This window comes from Seriola lalandi, unplaced genomic scaffold (genome assembly GCF_002814215.2).
Source record: "Seriola lalandi dorsalis isolate HSWRI2012SDOR001 ecotype SW California unplaced genomic scaffold, Sedor1 jcf7180002054441, whole genome shotgun sequence".
Taxonomy (NCBI): Eukaryota; Metazoa; Chordata; class Actinopteri; order Carangiformes; family Carangidae; genus Seriola; species Seriola lalandi.
Window position 1 is genome coordinate 682,133 of NW_019524994.1, and position 12,399 is coordinate 694,531.

Here is a 12,399-nt window from a genome sequence, read left to right on the forward strand (position 1 = left end):
ACACACACACACACACACACACACACACACACACACACACTCCTCGAGTCGTAGATTCCCATCCAGGCCATCTATTTTTAGATCATCAGTAAAGCAAATATAAACTTCTATTTTGATTTTTGTTGATCTTTTTATATACATGGCTAAAACTCTCATCAGAAGCAATAAAGAGACGCTGGGTGCTTGCTTTGCTATGTTTACACACAAATGTCTTCTTATGTCTGTCTTATGTAATGGAAAGCATGACTCAGGAGAAGTTCAGATCCAACCAGAGAGATCAGTAGAAAAGATAATAAATAGATCGTCCTTCATTTTTGCCTCAGAGTTTCCTCATTCTTGTGTTGTGTAAAGGTGGAAGTATTTATGTTTTTTATGTTTATGTGTGTTTTTTGTGTGTTGCACTGGTCCTTTACCGATGACGAGGATGACTTTGGGCCGTGGTCTTGATGGGTCAAACACCTCGTACTCCTCTATGAGTTCCGCCGTCTCCGACAGGTCTGAGTCGCTCTCGATGGAGAACTGGCTGATGGGAGGGAGGCGGTCGTAGCGTCTGTAGGGAAAATTGGGGCTGTCGGGCAACACTGTTGCACACGCACAGACACACACATAAAAAGGTATAAATGAGAACAAACTGTGATGTAATTTCATGCTGTCAGTCAATTTATAGGTGCAGCTGTCACATTATTTGAACTGCTGCCAATCAAGATGTGGTGCCGGTTTTAACCATCAGACAGTGAGATTTCCATAAATTCATTAGTGTGATAAAAACAAACAGAGACGGTTCATTCTGTTTGGCAATTATACAGCTCCCTCTTATGATGTAAGTATTGATATATAACACATTCACCAAAGATAGAAGTCATCATTGCATGCTATTCCAAGGGAACAGAACTGCTATGATTTACATGTAGCAGCAATATTATCTCTTTACGCTCCATTATAAATTACAGCGCTGAGAATGGTATTGATCAGACAATTTTAGCAATGACAATAAATGCACCATAGATTGGAAATGGAAGTTTCGTTGAATCTGAAGAGAACTGAACAAAAAACAAAACATTGGTCTTGTTAAGATGAAACCAATTTGGAAAAATACTCAGAAGGTTGCACATTACAGCTAATGCTGCAACAGCTGCCAGAATATAAGGGCTTACTTTTGCCCTACTGACATTTCTAAACAAAAAATCAAGCCAACAGAAAAACACATTTAGGAAGTTAGAGCAGCATTTCCTTCCAGCAAACAATTTAAAATATGAAAGATCTGAGCTTCAGCTATCAGTCCAGACGAGAATCACAGCACAGGGAAATCTTTAACCCCAATTAGGCTGCAGTTCAGCACCTAAACTCTGCAGCTGGCAAAGTTTACAGGCGTCTTTACCACATTATTACAAGAAGCAACACAAATCTGAATTTCTAACCGCAGGATTCTGTCCCAAATGCAGCTTGAGTCATTTTTATGACTGTGGAGGCTTCTGTTTTATAAATATTGACTCTACATATCTGTGCATTTGCATGGTGTGAGTGATCTGCCAAATTTCACTCGCACATGCATAACTCTGTTCAGTTTCATTCTCACGGTCAGTAGATGTGTACACTGCTGCCCTGCTTCACTCGCGTCACCAAACAAAGAAGTGAATGTCCGAATTTAAAACAGATGTAACAAAACAAGGCATATGGGGAAACGTCAATAGTAATCAAGAGCTGTAGTTGAGAACTTAGCTTTGCAAATTCAAACCAAGTTTTGCATGTCAGTGGTTTGGAGGCAGAAGGGGGGCTCCCTTTTGGTGCTCTGGTGTCCCAACAGATGCTTCTGGCACTGTTTAGGAAACTAAATAAATCTGAGAGAGGTGATACACACAGCTGCACTTCTCACTGTACGTATCAGGAGAAAAAAAGCCTCCTTTCTCATCTCGCTCTAAAACTCTTCTAGAGTAGTGCAACCGTTTAAACAGTGTAGCTACAATTAGGCTCATGAGGTTATAGGGCAAATGTTAACACCCCTTCCTGTTCAAACACTGAGTGAGTGTGCTCCTGATTGTGTGACAGAAGAAGTTAAACTGCTGCCAGCATTCTTAGAAAGAAGCAGATCACCAAAAACATATGTATATATATATATATATATATATATGTTTTTTTTTTTACCTTTTCTTTGCCCCCAGTTACAGAAGTTCTGCCATAAACATAATGGGATGAAACAGAGTGCAGGTGTTGGATTGGCTCTGTTTTATGGCTGCAACTAAAGATTATTACCTGTAATCTGAAGAAAACCTTGTCATTTAGTCTGTAAAATGTCAGAAAAGAGTAAAAATAAATCTGATAGGATGTCCTGTTTTATCTGTAACAGTTACAGAATTTATATATATATATATATAAATTTACTGTCAAACTAAAGCAGGAAATCTTCACATTTAAGAGACTGGAACTAGTTAAGTTTGGATTCTTTTTAGCTTGAAACAAAACTTAAACGATTAATCGGTTATTAAAATTGTTGCTGATGAAATTTCTTTCAGCTCTGATGTGTTTTGCTATACTGTACTCACTGCTCACCATTTCTGAAGAGGGACCTGCGTGATTGGCCCCCGTTGAGAGGGGGAAGGGACTTCTTCTCCTGCCCCACGAAGGTATCCCAACGCACCTTGTCCGGTCCTCCGAGCTCCCTGACTTTCTTCAGACATCCCTCCAAGTAGTCGATGGGGTCATCGGGCCGGTAGTACATCAAACCTGTCAGCAGGCTCTGGAGAAAACAGTGGAGGTGGACGTGATGAGATACAGAGGGAGAATGAGTGCGAGCAGGAGGAGGTCTCTGTAATGATGTGTTGTGCTGTGACAGAGTGGCGGCAGGAGAACAGCCCGCCTGAATGAGGCGAAGTTCTGAAGTGCAGATCTCGTTGCCTTGCCTTGGCTCCACCAGGGGGAACAAAACATCTCACTTTGTCAGATGCCCGTGAAATTGGACTCAGCCAAATAAACACAGAACTCTGACGACCTGTTATTTTTTCGTGGAGGAGGAAAAGCCAAGTGGCTGTGATGGATGTGAGAACGCGCTCCGTGCCAAAAGACAAGTCAAGTGTGTGTTTGCGTGACATTTGTCCCCTTGACCCTGAATGTTTTAAAAACAATACCTTCCTCTGGGACTTCATCTCCACCCTCCTCACAAACAGCCTCCACCGCCAGCAGCATGAAAACACAAAGCCTCTCCCAGCCGAAAACAATGTGAGGTGCTTAATGAGCTGATCGATAGTGAATACGCTTTTCTGTGAGCAGCAATTGTGAGCAGTAAAATGATACTGCAGTTATGATGATTATGTGTCACTTCACCGATCAATGTAATTTCGACTGACTGTAAATAAACAAGCAGTGATTGCTTGCATACATTAGCTGCACTGCACTTGGTCTAGAACTTGGTCTAATTAAGTGCATGAGCCAATTTACTATCCCCTCAGGAAAATGAATATTATATTTGATTATTATATTCCTGTAAGTCCTCACACTGTGTCTGTTCATAGCATTAACTTTGATAGTATAATATTCCTATAACTATTAATGAAGTGTTTAGAGGAGAATTAATTTCTAGACAACCTCTCAGGCTACTGGATACCTCAATGAGTCAAATTATCATGTTTTATCATTTTTTCCCTAATACTTCTAAAATGTATTATGAACTTTTAATATTCTTTTTTGTAGCCACTCTGTCACGGTACTTAGACAAATTTTCATTTTTCATGATAAAAGAATGTTTCCCGCTGTGAGCATCTCAATTAAAAGCGAATTACGCAGGAGCAAAGGAAGGTCTGCCTGGTTTAATTACCCTTACACTGACTCTAATTAGGATTATATAGCACTATAAAAACAATTTTAGGGAGCACTTTGTAAGAATTATGAATCCCCAGGGTTTCACCTTCTTATTTGAACTACTATTTAATCTAGAAATATGCTTTCGGACAGACTCGAGTAGAGGAGATGTAATTCATATCACAAAATTATATTTTCCCTGTACTGACATGCGTTCTGCAACATTCTGCGATGCATCGATGTAAAACACACACACACGGTCAAATCTGCACGTACTGTAGTCCGGTCAACTCAACCCACAAAGCGCACAGCACACCATCTCTCACCTCAAATAGTTGAGGTATCTCCCGGCGTGCGAGATACTCCTTGGCATCGTTGGTATTCATCTCCAGTCGGATTTCGTTTTCCCCTCTCTCTCTCTTTCTCTTTCTCTCTCTCTCTCTCTCTCTCTCTCTCTCTCTCTCTCTTTGTCCGTCTCTCCCTCTCTCCCTCTTCTGATGTCTCAGTGCCGTGAGGTAATTTTTGGTTAACAACCGAGCTCCAGACAGATTTCCCCTCAGCGCATTTTTGCCTCGTGTGTGGACTTTACAACTGGATTCCTGCAGGCAGTGCCACCGCGCCACCCTCCTCGGTGATGCGGATGCGTGGCTCGTCCGTCCTCCCTCCTGCAGCGCTCTGCCTCCACCACGCACAGTGTGTGTGTGTGTGTGTGTGTGTGTGTGTGTGTGTGTGTGTGTGTGTGCGTGTGCGTGTGGGCGCGCGCCTCGACGTTGGCACAGAGGTTGCGCGCTGTGTGTGCCAAATACGCACGCACAGCCTCTGCGAGTTGTTTTTCACCGTCAGCATGGAGACCGGTTGTGAAACGGTCATGAGGTGCGCTATAGTGAAACAGTGGTGGAAAGTAACCAAGTACTTTAACTTAAGCACTGAACTTTTACTGTACTTGAGTGATTTCATTTAATGCTACTTTATTCCTCTACTCTACCATAATCTGATACTTTAGGAATCATTCTTCATTACTAGTATTGTCGCTACTGGTATTTTAAGTATTTTGTTGCTAATGCTTCTGTACTGGTACTAAATAAAATTTTAATTCAGTAGTTTTACTTGTAATGGAGTATTTCTTTCTTTTTTTTTGTAGTTTTGCTAGTACTGTACTTAGTAAATGGTGTGAATACTTCCACCCCTTCAGTGATAAACATAAGTTAACTTGCTCTTCCTGTAGGTGCTTAGAAAGTTATTTAATTTTGGCTTTTCACTATCAGAAAACAACAAAGTTGCACCTCACCCTCTCTGACAATTGATGAAAAAATATCAACACAAGGTCCATCTATCATAAACTTCTTCAGTGTATTTCATTCCTCTTTTTTGTCAAGCTGTTGTTGACAAAAAAAAGTTCAGACTAAAGTTTTATCTTTGACTAAAACCAATGTGACCTAAATCACTTTATTATCGCCTCATCGTTACAACCAAAGTGCCTCAAAAGTACTTGATGAAATGTCTTACAGGCTGTATAGTGCATAATGTTTTTAACAGGTCAGGCTCTCAACTTGCATAACAATGTCTTTACTTTGGGTTATACATAGAAACAAACAGATCAGCAAAAGGTAAATTCCACTGGTCACACAATCAAGGCTTTCTTAGGCAACCCAGGAATAACCCTTAACCTAACCCTAGGCCAGTTTGATTTCCTGGTTTGTCCCATAGGATTTGATCCTTATAGGCCACTAATCCTCTTGACAACTGGAACGCTGACTTTGAGTCTCCTTGTTATATCACAGAACAACATTAGATTAGTTCAGCGACATGAGTGTGTTAGCAGGACCATTCTATCTGAATAACACGTCATGCATGACCAAGATCAGTCACATCTGAGGACAGTAAAATGCTAATTCATGGATTGGAAATGGAATAACGATTAGATTTATGCAACTTAGAACTGTTTCGTTGGAGCTCCATGCTTGGCTTTTTCATTTTTCTAATGTGATGCATTTGGAGGAGGACATTACTGTAATGAGCTCTGCAGGCAAAGAGAGTGATGCTGTGGGTCAGAAAAGCAGCAGAAGTACAGGAGACGTTCGCGGGATTAAAGTGAATGGCAGACCTGGAAAGGCGCCCTGCTGTGTGTCAAAACAGATTTGGATGCTGCTTTTCCAGCAGACCGTCTGTTTGCCGTGCTGTAGTGTTACATTAGAATTGCATGAAGGATATGTTTTTTTCATGGCTTCACCTTACTACAGGGATCCCAGACACTTAGGCTACTTCAGTTTTAACATGACATGCATTTTGACATCTGCTGCCTGTGATATCCATGTCACTTCTCATTACTAAGGCCCATACCATTTGGCTGGACAGGGCATTTGAATGTGTATTATGTGTGATATACACATTTGAATGTGTATATCTGACCAAATGATGATTTGCTTAATTACCATGTGGTCAGCTGTTTACTGCAACCACTGAAGTATCATACATAAACATTAATTAATTGCCACACGATGCAAAATCACACAAGTCTGTTGTAATACCGCAATGAAACATACAGGCCATTATCTGTCTTTGTACTGGCAGTCACAAAGAAAAAATATTGCCAAATTGATGACTTGAAACAAAAGAGGGAGACATGACTCTTTAGAGGACTGTTTTGTGGCCTTGCAGTGATATAAACACATTTGCTACAGTCTGTTAAAATCAAATAACATGCTGAACTAAATCCATAATTGTCCTGTGATATCCCAGTGAATGCATCTACAGTATTCTATATCTGCAGTACTGACATTAATTATAGTCTTCATTCTCCTGATTTTGTTCACTCCCAGAGGAATACTCTCCATGCCATGTCTCTCATACACAGGCAGCAACATCTGAGAACCACATGAATCTGCTACTGCTCAGTCTCAGAAGTCTTATCAGCACTGAGCCACCAATATTGCATTAGAAATACTTAATATTTTCACACGTTTTCCCAGAAAAAAAAAAAGAAATTTTAGAAAACAAAATATAGTTTTTGTTTTCAGTGGGCATTTGTGTAAATTCAGAATTCAGAGCAATGGTGGTGAAGATATGCCTTTTAGAAATGTAATTAGAAATGTATATCATTACATGTGCATACTTATACAGGTACAAAGGGGTAAATGATCTACGTTGGTATAATAATTAGGTACTTAAAAAAGTTTTGCTTGTTTATGTATTTGTTTTTCTTTCACTTGAAACTATAGCATATATCTATGTAGGTGTATTTGTGTTTTGCATACTCTTTGTGTATCCATAATTTCTTTTTACTACTCTCTTGCACAAGGTTTGAGCAAGCCTTCATAGTATATGGGCACTGTATGTAATGGGTATCGCTATGACCATGTACTAGAGCAGAGAAAAAGTAAATATTCTACCGAGCAATTTTATTCTGAAATAATAAATAAATCATCACAAAAGGGACAAACTTACAGTGTTTCATGATTGACAGTATGCCTATATGTCAGTGACATCTTTTAATAGTGATGATTTCCAGGCTCGGCCATAAAATGTCTTGGCGTATGACGAAGGAGCAGCTACGTGATACCCTGACAAGTCCTTTTTTCTACCTGTCAAAAAAAAAAATGTTTTCCCCCACCGACCTTTTCCACGCCGAAACTTTTATTTTGAAATGTCTTCTACCGGAAGTACATACTGGGCGGAGCCACCGATTTTCACTTCCTAGATGCACACTGCTAACACTGCTGCACAATGAAAATACTTAATTTCTTAAGCTTATTTTCCACATACCTGTTAGCGGAAAGCCTCAACATCGAGGTGAGTGCATATTTTTTGCATGTGGCGCCAATATCCCGCCTATTTGTGTGTTGCACGTTGAGTTTTACCTGAAATGCCGTTTTCCATGTTAGCCTTCTGTGCTAGCAAGTTAACTGCTGTTTTGGTGATACGCCTGGTAGCTTATTCAAATGACGATATAACACATGTAAATGTATTTATGTTCTTTCACTTGTTTCTCAGGACAACGCGGGGCAGTTCTTTAGCAGTGGTCATACTAACAACTGGGCTGTTCTGGTGAGTATGAATTGATGCTACATCTTTGCTAGGGGACATGCTGATTGATTTGTTTGGCATTAAAAAGGCAGCAGCAAAGTCTTGTTTGTAGCTAATTAACTGGCATCTCTCTCTTTTGCGTCCTCCATGTTTGATACTCAGGTGTGCACATCCAGATTCTGGTTCAACTACCGTCATGTGGCCAATACTCTGTCTGTGTATAGAAGTGTTAAGAGGCTGGGCATCCCTGACAGGTAACTGTGGTAAAACTGCTTTTCTTGTGTGTCACATACACTGTGTCAGTTTTAGATTTTGGGTGGTGATAATAATCTAAAGTACAGACAGGTATTGAATAGTTTGTATTTATAAGGTGCTTAGTTTGCACAAATCGAAGGGGTCTGAACAATTTCTGAATGCACTGTAGTTAACAGTTCTGTGAACACACTGTTTGTTTTATGTGAAACACATTTTTTTTTTTTTTTGGACAGCAAGCATCTGCCAAAATAAATGTAATGTAATGTTTTATTGTCAGACTAATGATGTGTACCTATATATCATCCACCCATTTTATTACTTAATAACTTTAAATCACCTTTGTCATTTTCTCTTTCTCCAGCCACATAGTTCTGATGCTGGCTGATGATATGGCATGCAACCACAGAAACCCCAAACCTGCCACAGTGTTTAGCCACAAGAACATGGAGCTGAATGTGTATGGTGACGATGTGGAGGTGGACTACAGAGGATACGAGGTTGGTTCTCATTACACTCTGTATTATGTAGAACTGCAAATCAGTCAGTCTTACTCAAATCTGTTTGAATTTAAAAACTTAACACATTAAAACTTTAAACTACTTTAACTACCTACTACTTTTCAGAGCTTTTCTTCTGTCTAAAGGAATAATCACTCTAATTTCTAAAACATCCGTGTCTTGAAGCCTGAAAAATAATTGACATAAATGATCAGAACCAGTTGACATAAATTGGAAACTTAATAAATTCTCACCCCATTTGCAAGAGTTGAAGCAGCATGTCTTCTTTTTCAACTTTGTATACGTGTCTGAATTTGGTGTGAAACAAGTTTGTAAAGGAGTGTGGACCAGTGTTAGTTAAAATCTGAAATGTGTAACTTTCATAGCTTGCCAACTACACAACACTAGTGGAGGGAGGTGTCCCGTATAGTTATCCACCTTCTTTATAAAAACTTAGTAATATATAACACAACTTACATCGATAGCTATTATATACAAGTGTAGCAGGGAATTGGATGTGTTATAGTCCACACTGTTTGTCCAGTGTTTGCTCTGTCTGTTGACCAGGAAATGACTTGATGTCATTTCAGTCCTTGATAGAGGAGCACCCAAGTGTTTTGTTTGTTATGGACCAAGGCAGAGCCATGCCGGCTTTTCCATTTTCGGTCACAGTTTGTTTTTGATTATTTACTCTGCTTTGTGCTGGTTATTTAAAAACGAATAAACTCCGCTGTTTGCTGTCTAATGGTAATCATTCACAAGAAAAACTGATAAGGATGAAGAGGAGAGCAAGAAGGAAATAATACAACGGTTAATCAATTTTCCGTTTAATTAAAAGCTAAGTGGAGTAGGGCAAAAATATTTGTCTGTTACCTTAGACTGACTCTACTGATGCAGATGAAAAGTATAATGATATTGTCTTTTTGACAGTCACAGTCTCCTCGCTGTTTTATTAAATCCAGAGTCCTGAATAATCATTTATCACTAGGTTTTGAAAATCATCAGAGTTTTGTATTGTGCCTGTGTTACAGGTAACCGTGGAGAACTTTTTGCGGGTTTTGACAGGAAGGCTTCCACCCAGCACTCCACGCTCCAAACGCCTCCTCTCTGATGACCGCAGCAACATCCTCATATACTTGACAGGTAATTAAAGGACAAATCCACCGGCAGATACTCCCCTTAAATTTAATGAGTGTGTAATATTCGGTGCTAGGAGCTATTTTATGATTGGAGCATTATGATTCATTTTCTGTGAAGGCACGTTGCCTACACCTCTCAACAATCTGCAGAAAAGGGAAGCAAACACAATCCTTATGGCTCTATTTTATATGTGAAGGTGAAGAGAGCAAGATCATAGCAAGGTTTCCACCAGGAAATAATTTTTCCGAAGGTAGCAAATCATTCAGATCTTGTCTTGTCTTCATTGTAGTTTGTAGAGTATGACCTCAACAATAGTCACTCTCATAAAATTTATGGCAGTTGTTGAGGGAAATGGCGCTTCTGCTCGTTTCCCCTAAAGGTTAATGGGTTTGTAAAATTACAGTTATCTACCTTTTATCATGATAGCCAAGGTGGTCTTTGTTTCAGGTCAAGTTACCCACCTCCTTTATAAAACACTGCAGGAAACCCTACATAGTAAGAACAAGAGTTTCCTAGTTGAGAAGAAGTGCTGACAGATGTAAACCTGCGTAGAACTACACTTCATATCAGGCTACTAAGCTGTTGATGGAGTATTCTGCTTCTTGTAGCTGCATTCGTTAAATCATGTCTCAATGTGACTTCATGTCCGTTTGGTTAGTCCTGTATGGAAATATCCACAAAACAATTATATTGGTCCAGAAGGTGAAATAAGGAAATAAACACTATTATAATTTTTTGAGATGGACTCTATGTTTCACCACAATTGAAATGTCAAAGGACAAAGGTTTTTTTTTTTTATCTACAAATTCTTTTTTTTAAAGGTGACGGCAATGAAGAAGCTGTAAATTGATGACCTGAAAGAGTGACAATTATTTACCACGTATTCATGCTCAATACTTCATATTGTAGTGTCTTTGAGAAAGTCACATGTGTCTCCTCACTCTTGTAATATATATTTTATATATTTAGTTGAAAGAGTCCGTTTTCTTAATCATCTTCATCTTCAGTGCACACGGCTGCCAGCCCTTTTCATGTTTCTTGTTATTTTGCAGTCCATAGGATATTTTTGAATTATGAATCAGAGATTAATGAATTATTAATAATATGTGTTTGTTTAACAGGCCATGGCGGGAATGGTTTCCTGAAGTTCCAGGACTCTGAGGAGATTAGTAATGTGGAACTGGCTGATGCTTTTGAGCAGATGTGGCAGAAAAGAAGGTAAATAAACTGGCAAGAAACATAAATGATTTAAAAGAAAAAGGCTTCACAAAATAACATCCCCTATTGTGTCTCTTCTATTGAAAGTCCACTTGACTTGGTCTTTCTTTCCCACCAGGGCCAGTTAGCTGTTCAATGCTAGTAGCTGCTCTTTGCTCATGCTCCACTCGCTGTGCAAGTGCACAGTGTTTGTTGATTCTCTCATTTACAGCACTTGGCTGCAGCTGTGCTTTGCTGCAAAAATGTGGATTATTTTTCAAGGAGAAAGTGTTTGAAATTCTCTTCTTGTTGCTGTGGGGAGATCAGTACACAGTGACACACAGTTCAGTATCACTGTCGAATGTGGTCAGAGGTGCATCAGACATTAAACTTTAAACCAGAGGAGGCCAGTGAAACCAGGTTTTTAAGGATGGTGTTAACTTTTGCTTTAAAGCCAGTGTCTATAGGTTCCATTGTACTGCCTGGTGAGTGAGTGCAAACTGTATATTCTATATGCAGAGCTGTTTAAGAGCAACTTATCACCAGACTGAAAAATGTTGGTCCACTGTCATCTCTGCTGGAAAGTGGTTTGTGTCTCTAAACACCCAGAAGCAGGAGTATGGTTGGATCTGAGCAGAGGTGTGCTCTGATGCACGTAACCACACCTAAAAGTGATGCCAAAGGGGGACCTGATTCACTGGTCTTGAATGGCGTTTACAGTGCAATTATGTTGTTAATAACAAAAAGTGTTATACATGAACAATGTGGCTGGAAACGAAGCCGATGACGGTGGTGTGGGTGAACCAAAACAATTAAGAAACAGGCTGTAAAATATTACCGTACTGAAAGGCTCCGCAGAGCTGAGGGGAAATGTCTGTGGGCTCATCACTACGAGGGAACCCTTTTTGAATCAGACGTTAATTAAATCCATTGTTCATGTAAAAATAGTGATTATAACAGCTTTATATAAATACTGTATTGAACAAAATACCGTCAGTGTTTGCTGTTGAAACGGTGTTGAATTTGAGTCAGTTCCACAGATGCAACACATCATATATCCCTGAAACTGTAAGGGAATTACTATTATACATATAATAACACAACCTCCTATGAAGGTGGAACTGTCTCTTTTCATAAATGGAATTGTGTTACTGTTCAAGGTGCAGTGTTTTGAATTGCTAGACACTAAATGAACTAAAGCAGATTCTCAGCTTCCCGCACCTATATTGTCCTTCAAACCTATCAATAGAATCTGGGTTATAGTCGAGCCCCAGGCTGCTGGATAAAAGCTTAGTGACGCCAGCTTTGATGCTGATGCGATAATTGCGGGCTTGAACCGCCAAATTAGAGCCACTATAGAGACTTTGCCACCTCACCTCATTGTCCCCAAACCATGTTGTTTCAGTCGACTGGATATAAAAATCTCATCATGTTTGTCTGAAGCAGGGGAAATTTCTCTTTAATAGAGGAAGAAAGGGAGGAAGAGTGGGGTGGG

General features: G+C 39.6%; 2 protein-coding genes across 2 annotated transcripts in view; one reads left to right on the forward strand and one right to left on the reverse strand.

The window, feature by feature from the left end:
• The window catches only part of ak5 (adenylate kinase 5), a 76,446-nt gene extending 72,008 nt beyond the window's left edge, over window positions 1-4,438 (reverse strand). Inside the window, exons 1-3 of the mRNA XM_023410914.2 lie at window positions 4,119-4,438; window positions 2,548-2,734; window positions 414-581 (exon numbers count right to left, since the gene is read on the reverse strand). Of these exons, the coding sequence (XP_023266682.1) occupies window positions 414-581; window positions 2,548-2,734; window positions 4,119-4,178 (415 nt within the window). The 5' untranslated portion in view covers window positions 4,179-4,438. The remainder of the gene's footprint in view (window positions 1-413; window positions 582-2,547; window positions 2,735-4,118) is intronic.
• A 3,027-nt stretch (window positions 4,439-7,465) lies between these two features.
• pigk (phosphatidylinositol glycan anchor biosynthesis, class K) overlaps window positions 7,466-12,399 on the forward strand; it is a 29,773-nt gene continuing 24,839 nt past the window's right edge. The window contains exons 1-6 of the mRNA XM_023410915.2: window positions 7,466-7,581; window positions 7,783-7,836; window positions 7,978-8,069; window positions 8,432-8,567; window positions 9,599-9,710; window positions 10,829-10,925. Coding sequence (XP_023266683.1) covers window positions 7,516-7,581; window positions 7,783-7,836; window positions 7,978-8,069; window positions 8,432-8,567; window positions 9,599-9,710; window positions 10,829-10,925 — 557 coding nt within the window. The 5' untranslated portion in view covers window positions 7,466-7,515. The remainder of the gene's footprint in view (window positions 7,582-7,782; window positions 7,837-7,977; window positions 8,070-8,431; window positions 8,568-9,598; window positions 9,711-10,828; window positions 10,926-12,399) is intronic.